Source organism: Oncorhynchus mykiss, chromosome 5 (genome assembly GCF_057628025.1).
Source record: "Oncorhynchus mykiss isolate SJ-2025 chromosome 5, ASM5762802v1, whole genome shotgun sequence".
Lineage (NCBI taxonomy): Eukaryota > Metazoa > Chordata > Actinopteri > Salmoniformes > Salmonidae > Oncorhynchus > Oncorhynchus mykiss.
The window spans coordinates 42,035,179-42,053,197 of NC_143026.1; the positions used below are offsets into that span (position 1 = coordinate 42,035,179).

Consider the following 18,019-nt stretch of genomic DNA (forward strand, 5'->3'; position numbering starts at 1 on the left):
ATATCTTCTACTTTTCAATATATTAAGAAGTCATTGGGGAAAAAAATCCCTTTTTTTCAATTATTGAATTGGAATGTCAGTTTACTCTGCTTCCTGAATTGACTCACTTCAACTAAAATTGACCCCAACCCTGGTGTGCGTATGCGTTACCTTGCTGAAGAGAAGGTTGAGTTGTTTCCCAGAGCCGTGGTAACCTCCCTGTGAGAGGAAGAGTTTCACCTGCTCCTGAACCTGCTCCTCATCCAGGTGCCAACAGTTCTCATCATCTACACTGGCCCCTGCCGTGGGGTCCGGGGCCCCTGTGCACACACACACACACACACACACAGGTTAGTTGAGACACACGCAGTGCTCATCGTTTAGGTTGAGAAATGGAAAATGGTTCAATGAAAGCACTGGGCTCTATGTCACAAACAAAAACAGAACAAGATGAACACAATGATATCGGCTTAAGTAAAGTGGGTCTAAAGTATCATCACACACTCTTCCCCACATCCTACATTACCGTTGAGCTGTCACACGGACGTGACTTGATCAAAGTGTTTCCCTCTCTAGTGATCTGCTTTACTGGAGCCAGACGGGGAAATCATTTCCAGGCACACACACTCACGCAAAAACACACACATACACACACACACACTTTTTCTTCCTCACACAATCTTTCTCTCGTCTACACATCATCCACCCCACTCACCGTGGACCTGGTTGATCTCAGAGTTGGTAGACAGAATCTCATCAGCTAGTTTCTGAGCCGTGGGCAACACCTCGGTGTGGTGTACTGTTATCAGGTACTGGACAAACTTCTGCAGCTGGTCTCTATTCATCTGGAACAGAGTCTCTGAGATGGGCAGGTGTAGTTTGACCTGCTCGGGCTTCCGTACACGGTACAGGGCCAGCGCTACAACATGGGCGCAGTAGAAGATGTCCTTGTTGCCGCATCCGCACGTTACCGCGGTGATCTTGCAGCGGTCGAAGCTGACGCTCACACTGCAGACGAGCTCGGGTTCCGACGCTATGGCCGGTTCTGTTACCGTTCCACTGAGGTGGAACCCTGCAAGGAGAAAAACAAGAACCATTAGGCAATCAATCAAATTGTAACAGTTTTACACAAAAGTACTTGACAGAAGCTTACGTTCGAAATATTTGAACAGTACAATGGCATTAATGTTCTTGTCATAACAACTCTGTGAGTGTGTGGCTCACTAGCCTATAGCTTACTTCAAGCTCTTTGCAGACGCAAGATTCTGTTTTACAATTTCGATTTTCGTCCCAAAAGGGGCGACTCCCTGTAATTGCAATCGAGCATTTTATGTACTTTTTTGACGCGGGTATCGTTCTTCCGCAGCCGTGGGGGCAGTGTTGTCGCTATTCATCAAAGTAGCCTATTTTGCATTGATAACCAAATATAATCTCAATGACTGTTCAAACAGTAAACCAAACATCAAGAACCCACTCAGAAATACATTTGGTTGATATGTAATAACTAGTGATTACTAGGGCTGTGAATTGCCAGGGACCTCACGATATTATCACGATACTTAGATGCAGATACGAGATTCTTACGATTTGGTCGCACCTCCGTCACTCGGTAGCACCTCCGTCACTCGGTCGCGTCATGAATGTTCTCCAAGCCGCGCTCTACCCGCGACGCAATAATGGTGCATTAAAGTCTTGATAAACCCAGAAATTCTGGATGGAGGCTAACGACTGTTTTGTCTAAATTACACTATAGTGCCTGAAAATATGATTAAATTGCTAAAATAGTCAAATGTTTAGTAGGAACATTTTTTAGACAGATGGCAATGTCATTAGCTAGCAAAGTTTGTAAAAAAAACAAAACGCTAGCAATGCTAACTTTAGCTAATTCAAATCCGGTTTCCTCCCCTCAATCTTAACTAACTAGCTAACGATATACCACAGATAGAACAACGAGACAGATATTTCACTGGACATATAAAAGGTGAAGCATCCGCTAGGCGTTTCCACTCACTACGAAATATGGTAGTGAGAAGAAGCCCAGTGGCCGGCAGCGGGAGAAGATGGAACGAGATGGATTTTGGCCGACATTCTGCAAATGTTCTCATTAATGAAACATTTGATCTCAATACAGTTCTGTTCACAAAACTAAAATCTGTTTCGAGCAGAGTGGACAAAGTTTTGTAGACTTTACCCTTTGTCAAAGTTTTTTAAAATTGAATTGTTTAGGAGTGCAAAGGCGAATTGAGTCATTGCACACAGGCACTTCACAGTAGGCGTTGACTAACGGAAATATGCAAATGTATGCTAGAACTCACCAATAGGATCTAGCTAGCTCGTGCTTGGCTCTGCCCACCTCCTTTCTTGTTCTGCCCACTATGACTCGTTTGTTCCCATTGGAAACGACAGGCTGTGGTCTATCTTAGTTATACAAATCTTTGGTTATATACTGCACCTAAAGTCAATAAGGCAACATCAAAATGGTGACAAAAGGTTTTCCTTCAAATTATTTGCCTGTTTTTGAATGGCATTGTATTTCCAAGCCACTGATGCGCTCATTGACAATGCATTGAGTAGAATTCTCAGTTGGGCATCAGTCCAAAACGAACGTTCAAAACAATAGTGACGAAACATGCAATCTATCAATATGTATTGTGATTCGTTGTTTTGATCAGTCATCATGGAAATAAAAGTGTTGAAAACAAATGTGCTCCTCATAGAGTTAACTATGATGGAAAAACACGAGTTTTGGTGCAGGTGTAACGGATGTGAAACTGCTAGCTAGTTAGCGGTGGTGCGCGCTAAATAGCGTTTCAATCGGTGACGTCACTTGCTTTGAGACCTTGAAGTAGTGGTTTTTGTGGAGTGATGGGTAACGATGCTTCGTGGGTGACTGTTGTTGATGTGTGCAGAGGGTCCCTGGTTCGGGCGAGGGGATGGTCTAAAGTTATACTGTTACACAGGTACAGCCAACTAGTGCAAAAATGATATTGCGAAATTCTCCCCCAAAAAATACATAATCAAAAAGAACATCTGGATATGTAACTATCTATTTCCCCCCCATCCCTAGTGATTACAGGCTATTCTGAAATGGTAGAACCTGTTGTAGCCAACTAGCTAGCCATGTACTTTTTTTCCTCCATGACCAAAACATTATTTTAGCTGATATGGGAATGAATACACAAGCAGCATATCAAACTGGGATAATGTTTTAGGTTACACCCGCAAGTATAAGAATATTTGTCAGGGCATGTTTTTTAGAATAAATCGGATTATTTCACATGGAGATGTGGGAAGTTAAAAAGGCTAGTTAGCTTGCTATGTTTTTAGCTAGGCTGCCACCAAGGTACTTCAAGCAAGGGAAGGTGACTCTTCCTTACTTTCAAAAAACTAAGACAATTTAAAAAAAACTTTGCTATCGCCCCCTAGTGAACGGGAGTGGGACCGGCGAGGATATCATGTCATCAAAAGATGTCTGCTACTCCAACAATCCCACTTCACCCACGTGCACGTAGATCAACAGAGTTATGCTTGTTGTAACCTTAAGTGTGAAGAAGACCCATGGTACCAGCTAGCTACTAGTCAGACTATAACAGCAAGAGTGAGAGGAAGAGAAGGAGCAGTCCCTGAAGATGTCTCTCCTTTCTCTCCCTGGGGAAAAGGGCAAACTGCTGATCTCTAGAGGCCCTCAGTGTATCGACCTCCTAATGCAATAGAGCTCAGCCTTCACACACACACACACACACACACACACACACACACACACACACACACACACACACACACACACACACACACACACACACACACACACACACACACACACACACACAGCCCCCACGCAGCCCTGCGCACACACACACACTTGGCCCCATGCAGCCCTGCACACACACGGCCCCCACACAGCCCTGCACACACACACACGGCCCCCACACACACTGCATGCGCACACACACCTTGTTCTCCACTAGTTAGCACCAGTCTTCTATTTTCTAAAAACATGAAACATGAAATTCTCTGGTCACTCACTGGTCACACACACGCAGACACTTTCAGTCAGGCAGGAGAGCCAGCGAGATGGAAGAGTGAAACATTCTCATTTCCTTTCCACAACACGTCCCAATGCTTACCTGGTAATGCCTGGGTCATTAAACCTCCTCACAAACACACACCACCACACATACAGTGGCAAGAAAAAGTGTGTGAACCCTTTGGAATTACCTGGATTTCTGCATAAATTGGTCATCAAATTTGATCTGATCTTCATCTAAGTCACAACAATAGACAAACATAGTGCTCTTAAACTAATAACACACAAATGATTGTATTTTTCTTGTATATATTGAATACATCATTTAAACATAGGTTGGAAAAAGTATGTGAACCCTTGGCTAATGACTTCTCCAAAAGCTAATTGGAGTCAGGAGTCAGCTAACCTGGAGTCCAATCAATGAGAGGAGATTGGAGATGTTGGTTAGAGCTACCTTGCCCTGTAAAAACACTCACAAAATTTGAGTATGCTATTCACAAGAAGCATTGCCTGATGTGAACCGGGCCTCAGAAGACCTCAAATTAAGAATTGTTGACTTGCATAAAGCTGGAAAGGGTTACAAAAGTATCTCTAAAAGCCTTGATGTTCATCAGTCCACGATAAAACAAATTGTCTATAAATTGAGAAAGTTCAGCACTGTTGCTACTCTCCCTAGGAGTGGCTGTCCTGCAAAGATGACTGCAAGAGCACCGTGCAGAACGCTCAATGAGGTTAAGAAGAATCCTAGAGTGTCAGCTAAAGACTTACAGAAATCTCTGGAACATGCTAACATCTCTGTTGGTGAGTTTACGATACGCAAAACACTAAACAAGAATGGTGTTCATGGGAGGACACCACAGAAGAAGCCACTACTGTCCAATAGAAACATTGCTGCACGTCTGAAGTTTGTAAAAGTGCACCTGGATGTTCCACAGCGCTACTGGCAAAATATTCTGTGGACAGCTGAAACTACAGTTGAGTTGTTTGGAAGGAACACACAACACTATGTGTGGAGAAAAAAAGGCACAGCACACCAACATCAAAACCTCATACTAACTGTAAAGTATGGTGGAGGGAGCATCATGGTTTGGGGCTGTTTTGTTGCCTCAGGGCCTGGACAGCTTGCTATCATCAACGGAAAAATGAATTCCCAAGTTTATCAAGACATTTTGCAGGAGAATGTTAGGCTATCTGTCTGCCAATTGAAGCTCAACAGAAGTTGGGTGATGCAACAGGACAAAGACCCAAAACACAGAAGTAAATCAACAACAGAATGGCTTCAACAGAAGAAAATACAACTTCTGGAGTGGCCCAGTCTGAGTCCTGACCTCAACCCTATTGAGATGCTGTGGCATGACCTTAAGAGAGCAGTTCACACCAGACATCTCAAGAATATTGCTGAACTGAAACAGTTTTGTAAAGAGGAACGGTCCAAAATTCCTCTTGACCAGACACACATGGAAAATGAAGAAAAATGTCCGGGAGGAAGTATTTTCCTGCTGATAATGCAGCATGCCTCTGAAAACCACACTGAGAGCCAAAACTTATGGGATATGGACATCACTGAGAAACCCTCAAAATGGCCACCACAAATCCTGTCTGGTTGGGCCCGGGATCAGATCAGTTAACTCCAGAGAGGACAGAAGACAAACTGGATATAAAATGGCCATGTTAGAGAGAACATGAGACCAATAGGCTCTAGATCAGGTAGGGGCAACTTTCAAGGGGGTGGGGGCCAAAAAAAAGAAGGAACTCCTCATGAGGGGCTGCAGTGGCTCCTGGGTCTGCATACCCCCCCACCATTAGCAGTTTTACAGCGGCTAGGCAATCAGGATAGATAATAAACAGAGCGGCAGCAGCGTATGTGTAGTGTGAAAGTGTCAGTGTAGTATTTGGGATTGTTTGGGAGTCCAAGTGGTGACTGTGAAGATTTTTAAAAATATATAATAATTGTATACAATTCCCATGGCCTGCATACTCATTTCCTGCAATTATACACAGTTTGCCATGGGGCAGAGAGAAAAACGTGCAGTTTTACAGCAAATTCCCTGTAATTTTACACATTTTGCCATAAGGTGGAGGCAAATGTTTGCAGTTCTTTATATGATAACTGATGATCAATGGGCCCCACCCCGGTTGGTAATTCAACCATGCTTACTACAGGTTTAGATAGCAAGCCACTAGACTAACTTATCAATCTGAAAAAAAAATAGCTTACATGGGCTAATTAAGTGACTGCTGATGCACAACTGGATTTCGAACTTGCACCTTGTGTATTCTAGTATTCTAACTCTCAACAGTAAGTTAAGACCCTGGTTGAGCCCCCCCCCCAAAAAAAAACCTGATACGCAGGCCTACCAAAGTGGCCCCGTTGGCCGCCAGTTGCCAATCCCTGCTCTAGATAGCAATGCTAACACTCGCACTTGACCCCCCCAATACCAATCCATGTGTTTTCCCTCCACTGTATTCAGGTTTCAAATACATTTTTATTTGTCACATGCGCCGAATATAACAGGTGTAGACTTTACCGTGAAATGCTTACTTATGAGCCCTTTCCCAGCAATGCAGAGTAAAAAATACAATGTTGTGTTTGTGAGTGTGAGTGTTTTGTGTGTGTAAGCGTATGTGGTGTGTGTTTTGGAGTGTCAGTGCAGTATGTGGGTGGAGTCCAGTGAGTGTGCATAGAGTCAGTGCAAATAATAAGGGGATCAATGATTAACTGTTCAGCAGTCTTACGGCTTGTGGGTCGAAGCCGTTCAGGAGCCTTTTGGTCCCAGACTTGGCGCTCCGGTACCGCTTGCCACACACTCAACTACAGCTCCGTCGATGTGAATGGGGGAGTGCTCGGCCCTCCGTTTTCTATAGTCCACCATGCGGCCACGCAGTCGTGGGTGGCACTCTGGGTGGTCTACAGCTTATCATGAGGTATTGTAACTCAGGTGAGCAGAACCTCGATACTTACTTAATATTAGAGATCGCACACCAGCTGTTGTAACCCCCCCCCTCCCAGAATTTGCTTAACGCTGCCATTCTGTCCTGCCGATGTACAGAAAAAAATGATAGATTTGTCCTTGTTCAGCCACGACTCGGAGAAATATAGGATATTACAGTTCTTCAGATCAAGTTGATAGGCTAGTCTCCAGTTTATTCTCCAGTGATTGCATGTTCGCCAATAGAAGAGAGGGTAGAGGCGGTTGATGTAGTCTCGTCAGGTATCCTGCCCCGCCGACCTCAATAACGGCGCCTCTTCCTTCTTCGGGTGTCAGGGATTCGGGCCTGGTCCGGGTCCAGTATGTCATTCGCCTCTGACTTATTGAAGTAAAAATCCTCATCCAAATCGATGTTAGCTGTTCTGATGTCCAGAAGCTCTTTTCGGTCATAGGAAATGATGGTGGAAACATTATGCACAAAAAAAGTTAAGATCGGCACCAAAAAAAAACACAAAATAGCACAATCAGACAGGCGACTGACTGTAAAACGGTTGCTATTCCTTCCAACACCATTATTCCCTGAGGTGAAGAAGAGAAAGGAGAAAACCGAATTAAGTCTTTCGTTGTATTTTGGGCTTTCTCAAAGAACACACACATACTGTACACCAGGAGGAGAGCGGGTCTGCTTCCCAGTACTAGAGGGTCTATCTCAGGTTCTTCTGTGTAGTGGGGCTCCTCTGGCCCCCTATGATATTGTGGCAGTCTAAAATGCTACAGTATCACATTGCTACTTTCATGACTCTCTACCGAAAATCCTTGCCGAGCCTCATATTGCCGAAATGCTACCTCTATACGACCGACCGTCCATAGCTTAGTGTGAAAAGCCTCAGATGGTCCTACAGCGTGGATCTAAGGTCAACTTTGTCTTAAATCTCTTAAGGGTTCAGGTTAAGCCTTGATCTGACTAAGCTGATCCTAAATCAGTCCTTAAGCAGGGGACTTGAGCCTGGAGCAATGTTAAGATGGTTAGCCAGATACTTCAACTACAGCCCAATGGGAAACAAATAGTCCTAATGGTCTGAGATAGATTGAGCGAGTGAGATTTTACAAGAATTCAGTAACGGTCTCAAGAGAGGTCTGGAAGACAGCACACACACATACACTACATGTGTGTGCAATGAAAATACACACGCAGAAGAAAACAACACACACATAGGTTTCGGTTCTCTCAACAGGCTTTTGCTCAATCAGAATGCTGGAAAGTCACACTGACAAACTGGAAGAACTGACTAACAGAAGACGGGGGGGGGGGAGAGAGATAGAAAATCATGTGACAGTTTCAAAAAGAGCAGAGAGCAAAGAGAGACAGCGGCTGCAGTCCAAACATGTTGTTTTTTACCCCCTCGCACTAGCCCCATTCCCTTGGGGGAATCCCCGTCGAAACCGGATGCAGTTTGATTGCTATCTTAAGTGGAGGTCCAATTCACAAACTTTGGCCCCTCGGCCCTCGATTTAGTTTGAGGGAGCGAGTGAAGAACTTTGATCACTTGTGGGGTTGATATGACCTACAATTCAATGCAAGCCTATAAAACGTAGCTAGCTTCGTAAATATATTTTTGGGAATTCTGAAATGTATTGGAATAAATTACCAAAACTATAAAACTAGCTAGCCAGCTATGCATAACTGTAGCTAGCTAGCTACCTGACAGGAGGGATAGCTAGCTACGTTAGCTTGCTAGGTACAATGTTTTTAAGTTCAACTTCAAGACTTCCACCAAGGATGTTGCCTCTCCGATCATCACTCTCCCTCGCTTGGGCAAGGGACATTTAAGGTACACTCGGATATGACGATGTAAAACGTCATTCGAGGGCTGAGGTTTGAGGGCCGAGGGCTGTCTACTTTGAGTTTGGACTGCAGCCAGAGAGAGGTTTAGAGCGAAAGAGAACCCGCCTTCTTTAACTCCTCCATTTCCTGCAGTCAGCTGACACAACACCACAGGGGATCACATTTCACACACAAACAAATCCACCCGCTCTCTCACACACTACACCACATCACATCTGCTTGTGTAACACACACCCACACAGGCACATACTGTACATCCCCGGTTGGCAGTTGCTCGACAATGTAACAGTTTGCGCGCAAGCACACACACACACACACACACCCGGTAGTCCCCTGTACTGTATGGCCCAACCCGAGTCCTACATGGCCCACAGCTGAACTACTGACATCAGAGAGAGAGAAGAGGGAGAGGAAGGGAAAGACATAGGGAGGGAGCGGTAGGAGGGAGAACGAGAGAAAGAGGAAGGGAAAGACATAGGGAGGGAGAGATGTAAGAGGGAGAAAGAGAAAGAGGGAGAGGCAGAGATAATTCCTAAACAGGGGAGGAGACCGCTGGGCTGGTGGGAAGCTTGGAAAGCCCTCAGCTGAGTGTGTGCGTGTGTGTGTGTGTGTGTGTGTGTGTGTGTGTGTGGAGAGGCCTGGCGGAGTGCCAGAGCCCTGAGCTCAGCATTCTGTAATGCACTTCCACTCTTCCTCTCTCTCTCTGCAGCTTGCATAATACTGCCAACCAGACTTAACCCTTAACTACCTACCATGGAAACCAGACTTAACCCTTAGCTACCACTACAGACCATAATACTGCCTAACACTGCACGGCAACCAGACTTAACCCATAGCTACCTACCACGGAAACCAGACTTAACCCTCAGCTACCACTACAGACCATAATACTGCCTAGTGCTGCACGGAAACCAGACTTAACCCTCTATCTAGCACTGCATTAACCCGTAACTGCCTACCACAGATACCTTTTTTTATTTTTTATTTTAAGTAGGGCCGTGGATCAGAAAACCAGTCTGTATTTGGTGTGACGATCTCCTTTGCATAGAGTTGATCAGGCTGTTGATTGTGACCTGTGGAAAGTTGTTCCCCTCCTTTTCAATGGCTGTGTCCGAAGTTGCTGGATAATGGGGGAGAACTGGAACGTTGATACAGAGCATCTGGTGAGTATGCAGGCCATGGGAATTGTGTACAGATCCTTTGAGAAATGGGGCAGTGCATTATCATGCTGAAACATGAGGTGATGGCGGTGATGAATGGCATGACAATGGGCCTCAAGATCTTGTCACGGTATCTCTGTGCATTCAAATTGCCATGGATAAAATGCAATTGTGTTCGTTGTCTGTAGCTTATGCCTGCCCTTACCATAACCCCACTGCCATCACGGGGCACTCTGTTCACAACGTTGACATCAGCAAACGCCTTGCCCACACGATGCCATACCGTGGTCTACGGTGAGGCCGGTTGGACGTCTAAAACAACGTTGACTGCTTATGGGTAGAAAAATTAACATTCAATTCTCTGGCAACAGCTCTGGTGGACATTCCTGCAGTCAGCATGCCAATTGCAACTTGAGACATCTGAAGCATTGTGTTGTGTGACAAAACCACATTTTAGAGATGGCCTTTTATTGTCCTCAGCACAAGGTGCACCTGTGTAATGATCATACCCTTTAATCAGCTTCTTCATTTGCCACACCTGTCAGCTGGATGGATTATCTTGGCAAAGGAGAAATGCTCACTAACGGGGATATAGACAAATTTGGGCACAACATTTGAGAGAAATAAGCTTTTTGTGCGTGTGGAACATTTTTGGGATCTTTTATTTCAGCTCATGAAAACAACTCTTTACATGTTGCGTTTAGATTTTTGTTCAGTTTCCGATGTTATATCTGAATCGTTTAGTTATGATTGGAGAATCATCAACATTATAACTCCACATACAATGCAAGTCAACGGATGGTTAACTATAGCTCCAGTAAATGGAAAACTGAGAAGGCTTTTTATTCTGGCATAATAAGGGTCACCCCGTGGCCTGTGAGAAGTCAGTGGCACCCTATGGGGCGGTCTGTAAGGACCGTGTCATGCCAGAGGTTGTCCAGTTGGTTGCCCGTCGAGACGGCTGGCTAGAGTCATTCTGGTTCTCACAGCATTGTAACAAAGACCGCCTTTAACTGTGTATTTATTAGACAATGGCCAGCTACCCTTCCATTCCTTACTTCTGCCACACAGCCAATAGGAGTAGAGCATGCTCTGTAGACAGAAACATTGAGAGGTGTGTGGAGGACAGGGGAGGGTGTGTGTGGGAGTGTACTAGCGGGAAACAGTGTGTGTGTGTGTGTGTGGGGGGGGGGCTCCGCTAAGCTTCAAATTGGGTCAATAAGGATTGGAGTAGAGTAGGCCAATCCGTGTCCCCCTGAAGACATCTCCTGGTGCTCCTCACTGTGCCAACCAATCAAAACACACACACACACACACACACACACACACACACACCAATTAACAGAAAGTAATCTCTGACAGAGCTTCTGCAATCGCTAAGTGTGTCATATTCAACCACTCCACCGAGCATTTTCTCTTGAGTCATTTGTTTTCCTTTACACTGCTAGTCGCGAGTGGACTAGTCTGCAAACCCCACCGTTTGATAGACTTCAGAGAAGAAGAGATTCTTCACAACCAACCGGACAGAAATCCTGCAGCTCCATCTGAAAACCTCAGAAACAAACAGGAGAAAGTGGAGATAGACACCTGAAAATGACCTCAGGAAAAAGGAGGAGAGACAGCCTATTCAACAAGCTCGACTCAAACCCCACACAGCGCTGGTTTAAAACCACCTCAGAAAAGGAGAGACACCGTGGAGAAAAGAGAGAAAGAGAGAGAAAGGTCCTCAACAACAGTGGAGGAGGTGTAAAGCGTTTGGCAGCTCAGAATGGACACAAGTGTAGCTGTGTTTTTATGGCGTCCATTTCACTGGCCAGAAAAGGGACCTACGGGTGACATTTTGTGTCTAATTGAGAGAGGCCATTGGGCCTCTAGTGAACCCTGCCAGGTCTCTCTCTCTCTCTCTCTCTCTCTCTCTCTCACACACACACACACACACACACACACACACACACACACACACACACTTTGATGAAGAAGCACACACACAGCTCACTTAAACAGTGCTTCCCACGTCCCACTCGGACTGTTGCCCAACCCTGACACACACACACACACACACGCGCACACACACACACACACACAAGTTAACAAACAGTGAGTGCACTTCTCTCTCCAAGTTTCACTAGACAAGGACAATGGTCCTAAAGAGCCGAGGACAACAGACACTCAAGACTGCATCTCAATAGAGTGCTAGCAGGACAGAAAGCAGCCGGGACAGAGAGCAGCCGGGACAGAGAGCAGCCGGGACAGAGAGTAGCCGGGACAGAGAGCAGCCGGGACAGAGAGCAGCCGGGACAGAGAGCAGCCGGGACAGAGAGCAGCCGGGACAGAGAGCAGCCGGGACAGAGAGCAGCCGGGACAGAGAGCAGCCGGGATAGAGAGCAGCCGGGACAGAGAGCAGCCGGGATAGAGAGCGAGAGAGGAGAAGGAAATCAAGGAAAACAGACAGAAAATGACAGAGGGGGAAAGGAGGGACAGATGAAGAATTGATGAACGAGCGCCTCAGCTAACCAACGCCCTCCCTCACCTGAGAACAGCACAACGACATGTAAATCAGATCTGTCACACACATACACACGGACTGCACTGATTACCAGTCCAATTCCCGGAAACAACCAACTGCTGAAACATTCAACTGTCAGTGGATCTGGTGGAAGAGGGGAACAAAAAAAGGCCGCCATTCATTTTTCCTTCTCTTTTTATTCAGTACCGCCTCCGTTCCCTGACCTACGCTGTCCAAGTAATTTGTTCAGCCTTCGAGGACCTTCACCAGGCAAGGCAACACACACACACACTTCCCCAAAATGTCTCATTCCCACCACTCACCTAAAAAAAAACAGTCAATAGATCCTTTCTGGTGGTGTTGGCAGGGGGAGCATGTTAAAGAATCTCAACTAGCTAAAGCGTTTTGACACAATAACAGATGAATGGCACCACAGAACCACACAGAACCATACAGCGACCAAACAGTAACTACGCAGCCAAGAAGTTTTAATGAGGCTGGGAAACATATTATATTCCGGAATCTGAATTAATTACACGAAGGTGTGACAGAAAGAGCAAGAGAGAGAAGGTAGAGAGAGTGTAGAGAGAGTAGGGAGAGAGAGAGTAGAGAGAGAGAGAGAGAGTAGGGAGAGGGAGAGAGAAGATAGGGAGGGTAGAGAGAGAGAGAGGGTAGGGAGAGAGAGAGGGTAGGGAGAGAGTAGGGAGAGAGAGAGGGTAGAGAGAGAGAGTAGAGAGGGAGAGAGTAGGGAGAGGGTATGGAGAGAGAGAGGGTAGAGAGAGGATATGGAGAGATAGAGGGAGAGAGTAGGGAGAGGGTGGAGAGAGAGGGTAGGGAGAGAGAGGGGGTAGGGAGAGAGAGGGGGTAGGGAGAGAGAGGGGGTAGGGAGAGAGAGAGAGAGGGTTGGGAGAGAGAGAGGGTTGGGAGAGAGAGAGGGTTGGGGGAGAGAGAGAGGGTTGGGAGAGTGTTGGGAGAGAGAGAGTAGGGAGAGAGAATATGGCGAGATAGAGGGTAGGGAGAGGGTAGGGCGAGAGAGAGTAGAGAGAGGGTAAAGAGAGATAGAGGGTAGAGAGGGAGAGAGAAGTGAGAGGGTAGAGAGAAAGGGTAGGGAGAGAGAGAGGGTAGGGAGAGAGAATAGGGAGAGATAGAGGGTAGAGAGAGATAATAGGGAGAGATAGAGGGTAGAGAGGGAGAGAGTAGGGAGAGAGAGAGAGTAGAGATAGAGGGTAGAGAGAGAGAGGGTAGGGAGAGTGTAGAGAGAGTGGGTAGGGAGAGAGAGGGTAGAGAGAGAGAGGGTAGGGAGAGTAGAGAGTGGGTAGGTAGAGAGAGAGAGAGAGGGTAGGGTGAGTGGGTAGGGAGAGAGAAAGGGTACAGAGAATGGGTAGGGAGAGAGAGAGGGTAGGGAGAGAGAATATGGAGAGATAGAGGGTAGAGAGAGAGAGTAGAGAGAGGGTAGAGAGAGTGGGTAGGGAGAGAGAGAGAGTAGAGAGAGGGTAGAGAGAGGTGGTAGGGAGAGAGTAGAGAGAGGGTAGAGAGAGGGGGTAGGGAGAGAGTAGAGAGAGGGGTAGGGAGAGAGAGGGTAGGGAGAGAGTAGAGAGAGTGAGGGTAGGGAGAAGGTAGAGAGGGGGTAGGGAGAGAGAGAGGGTAGGGAGAGAGTAGAGTGAGGGTAGAGAGAGAGTAGAGAGAGAGGGTAGAGAGAGTGGGTAGGGAGAGAGAGAGTAGGTAGAGAGAGTGGGTAGGGAGAGAGAGAGTAGGTAGAGAGAGTGGGTAGAGAGGGAGAGACTAGAGAGAGGGTAGGTAGAGAGAGTGGGTAGAGAGGGAGAGACTAGGGAGAGGGTGGAGAGAGGGTAGGTAGAGAGAGTGGGTAGGGAGAGAGAGGGTAGGTAGAGAGAGTGGGTAGGGTGAGAGAGAGTAGGTAGAGAGAGTGGGTAGAGAGGGAGAGACTAGAGAGAGGGTAGGTGGAGAGAGTGGGTAGGGAGAGTGGGTAGGGAGAGAGAGTAGGTAGAGAGGGAGAGACTAGGGAGAGGGTGGAGAGAGAGAGGGTAGGTAGAGAGAGTGGGTAGGGAAAGAGAGGGTAGGGAGAGTGGGAAGGGAGAGAGAGAGCCATAATATGACATTAGAAATGTCTCTATTCCTTTGAAACTTTTGTGAGTGCAATGTTTACTGTTCATTTTTTAAAATGGTTTATTTCACTTTTGTTCATTATCCATTTCACTTGCTTTGGCAATGTAAACATATGTTTCCCAGGCCAAAACGGCCCTTGAATTGTGTGAGAGAGTGAGAGAGAAATAGAAAGAGAGAGATGGGGAAAGGCTGCAGGTCTGGGCTCTATAACAGAGATGTGTTTGCTAAACCACTCCAGTGTTGAGCTCTGGGACATGGAGCTCCCACAGCCTCTCAGAGCACAGCAGAGCAGCCTCCCATGGAGCCGTGTTTGATCAGCTGTTATAATGGCCAACTGCAGAGAGGGGTCAATGTGTGTCTGAGTGTGCATATGTTACTGTCCATAACCTCGGGTTCTGTCCTAAAGTTGAGAAAAGTTAGGAACACACACACACCACCAAACACACACGCACACACACATCTGCTGCACTGCATTTGGGGGGGAGGGGGGGGGGGGGGGTCGCCCACATTAACTTTAACCTTTTCAACTTCAACAGGTGCTCATAAACAGATAATGGCGAATCCATCCCAGTGGAGGGGTGTGTGTGCATGTGTTGGTCTGTGTGTGTGAGACGAGGGTAGCACCTGTGGCCTCTTTCCATGATACCACGATCCCACCAGTCAGTTGACACAGAGCAACGGTGTCACGTCATTTCCCCCCCCCCCCCCCCCCCCGTTTGTTCCTGCCACCATGCAAGCTTCCACATGCATCATTCAATGTTAGGGTCTAGCCGTAACAACAGCAAATGTAATAACACTGGCAAGAGTAATAACTTCTAGATTTGTTATGTTATAAACCCAGTAAATGTAATAACACTGGCAAGAGTAATAACTTCTAGATTTGTTATGTAATAAACCCAGTAAATGTAATAACACTGGCAAGAGTAATAACTTCTAGATTTGTTATGTAATAAACCCAGTAAATGTAATAACACTGGCAAGAGTAATAACTTCTAGATTTGTTATGTAATAAACCCAGTAAATGTAATAACACTGGCAAGAGTAATAACTTCTAGATTTGTTATGTAATAAACCCAGTAAATGTAATAAGTTGACGGTAAAGGTAATATCTTTCTCTGCTAAATGTAACAAGTTGATACATTAACCAGTGGTTATTACATTAACAGGTGAGTAACAACTTTTTTCATGAATAATGTAATAAATGGCAACAAATCATGCAATACATTTCTTTTTTTTTAAATGTTACTTTGCTCTATTTGTTGAACATACACCCCCCCCCCCCCCCCAATCGTACATAATCTAGACAGTCACAAGCACACATTGATATGCAGTCACACACAGCCACACACACACACAAAAGAAAGACCTGAACAATCCCCGGGGAGTGTGCACATTTCAATGTGTGCTTGTGAGTGCCTAAATGAGTATTTCTGTACGATGTGCTTGTGAGTGCCTAAATGAGTATTTCTGTACGATGTGCTTGTGAGTGCCTAAATGAGTATTTCTGTACGATGTGCTTGTGAGTGCCTAAATGAGTATTTCTGTACGATGTGCTTGTGAGTGCCTAAATGAGTATTTCTGTACGATGTGCTTGTGAGTGCCTAAATGAGTATTTCTGTACGATGTGCTTGTGAGTGCCTAAATGAGTATTTCTGTACGATGTGCTTGTGAGTGCCTAAATGAGTATTTCTGTACGATGTGCTTGTGAGTGCCTAAATGAGTATTTCTGTACGATGTGCTTGTGAGTGCCTAAATGAGTATTTCTGTACGATGTGCTTGTGAGTGCCTAAATGAGTATTTCTGTACGATGTGCTTGTGAGTGCCTAAATGAGTATTTCTGTACGATGTGCTTGTGAGTGCCTAAATGAGTATTTCTGTACGATGTGCTTGTGAGTGCCTAAATGAGTATTTCTGTACGATGTGCTTGTGAGTGCCTAAATGAGTATTTCTGTACGATGTGCTTGTGAGTGCCTAAATGAGTATTTCTGTACGATGTGCATGTGTTTGGCTGTGTTGTAACTGGCAGTGGGTGGCGGGTGGTTTTGTGCAGAAAAACATTGATTTTGGTATGCTACTACATGATTGGTTGAAGTCATTACATTTGGTCAGAAAAACGTATTGCGTTTACCGTTCAACACTAGATTGCGTTTAACCGGCAGGCTATTACAGTCAGCGGGTTTATGAGATACAACGTGAATGAATAGAAAAGCTATGACATTTACCGTTGTTTACAAGCCTCTTCCTCCTACTTGTCTAACGTTACACCAACATCCTGGTACTTACCGCTGGTATCCTGCTGTAGCAGAAACCCCTAACTAAACCGTCTCATGTCTCATCAAGCCGGAAATGAATGAGTAACTTATTTTTATGGCAATGACAAACCCCTACCCACAAGCATATCAGCTTTTGTTGATCTAATGCAAACGCACACAAGGGAGGGCCAGAACCGTACGGTACGCGACAGAGAGAAAACAGAGCGAGGCGATAAGCCACACGTGATGACAACACCCTAACACTTCCTCTGTGTCTCTGTCGTGTCATTCCGTGACTCAGATATGCTGACTGCCGTGTGTGTGCGTGCCCGCGCGTGTGTATATGTTCTAACAGTGCGAGCGTGGGTGTGTGTGTGTGTATTCGTTAGTGATAACTCAGGCAGTTTATACAGTAGTGTTCAGTGGAACAATAACTGCCTGTCAGCCAGATGCCATTATAATGTAACAGAAAGCAGGCGTGGAAACACTAGGGCTTTTGAGTATGACTAAGAATAACCGGTTCAACTGTGTGTGTGACATCAGAACGTCCAATGACACACCCAAAGATAACACCTTCCTAAACCATCATCATGCCCACCCCTACAAACACACAGGTGGGAGGGGTACAACCATATCACCAGCTAAGCACTTCCCCTCCTTTCTGCTTTACTCAGTTTCGCGTCGGGCTGCATGCATTCAGTTGACGATATGCATTCAGTTGACGATATGCATTCAGTTGACGATATGCATTCAAGATAAGAGTGTGTGCGCGCTCCTAATCTCCAATGTATCCGTCATTAGTCAGAGAGAGAGAGAGAGAGAGACAGAGAGACAGAGAGAGAGAGAGCTATTGAGAAAGGCCGCCGTAGGCAGACATGGCTCTCAAGAGAAGACAGGCTATGTGCTCACTGCCCACAGAATGAGGTGGAAACTGAGCTGCACTTCCTAACCTCCTGCCCAATGTATGACCATATTAGAGAGACATATTTCCCTCAGATTACACAGATCCACAAAGAATTCGAAAACAAATCCAATTTTGAAAAACTCCCATATCTACTGGGTGAAATTCCACAGTGTGCCATCACAGCAGCAAGATTTGTGACCTGTTGCCACAAGAAAAGGGCAACCAGTGAAGAACACACACCATTGTAAATACAACCCATATTTATGCTTATTTATTTTATCTTGTGTCCTT

General features: G+C 45.8%; 1 protein-coding gene across 1 annotated transcript in view; it reads right to left on the reverse strand.

Moving 5' to 3' along the window:
- LOC110523854 (zinc finger SWIM domain-containing protein 6) overlaps positions 1–18,019 on the reverse strand; it is a 49,209-nt gene that overhangs the window by 15,022 nt on the left and 16,168 nt on the right. The window contains exons 2-3 of the mRNA XM_036977550.2: positions 695–1,051; positions 151–299 (exon numbers count right to left, since the gene is read on the reverse strand). Of these exons, the coding sequence (XP_036833445.1) occupies positions 151–299; positions 695–1,051 (506 nt within the window). The remainder of the gene's footprint in view (positions 1–150; positions 300–694; positions 1,052–18,019) is intronic.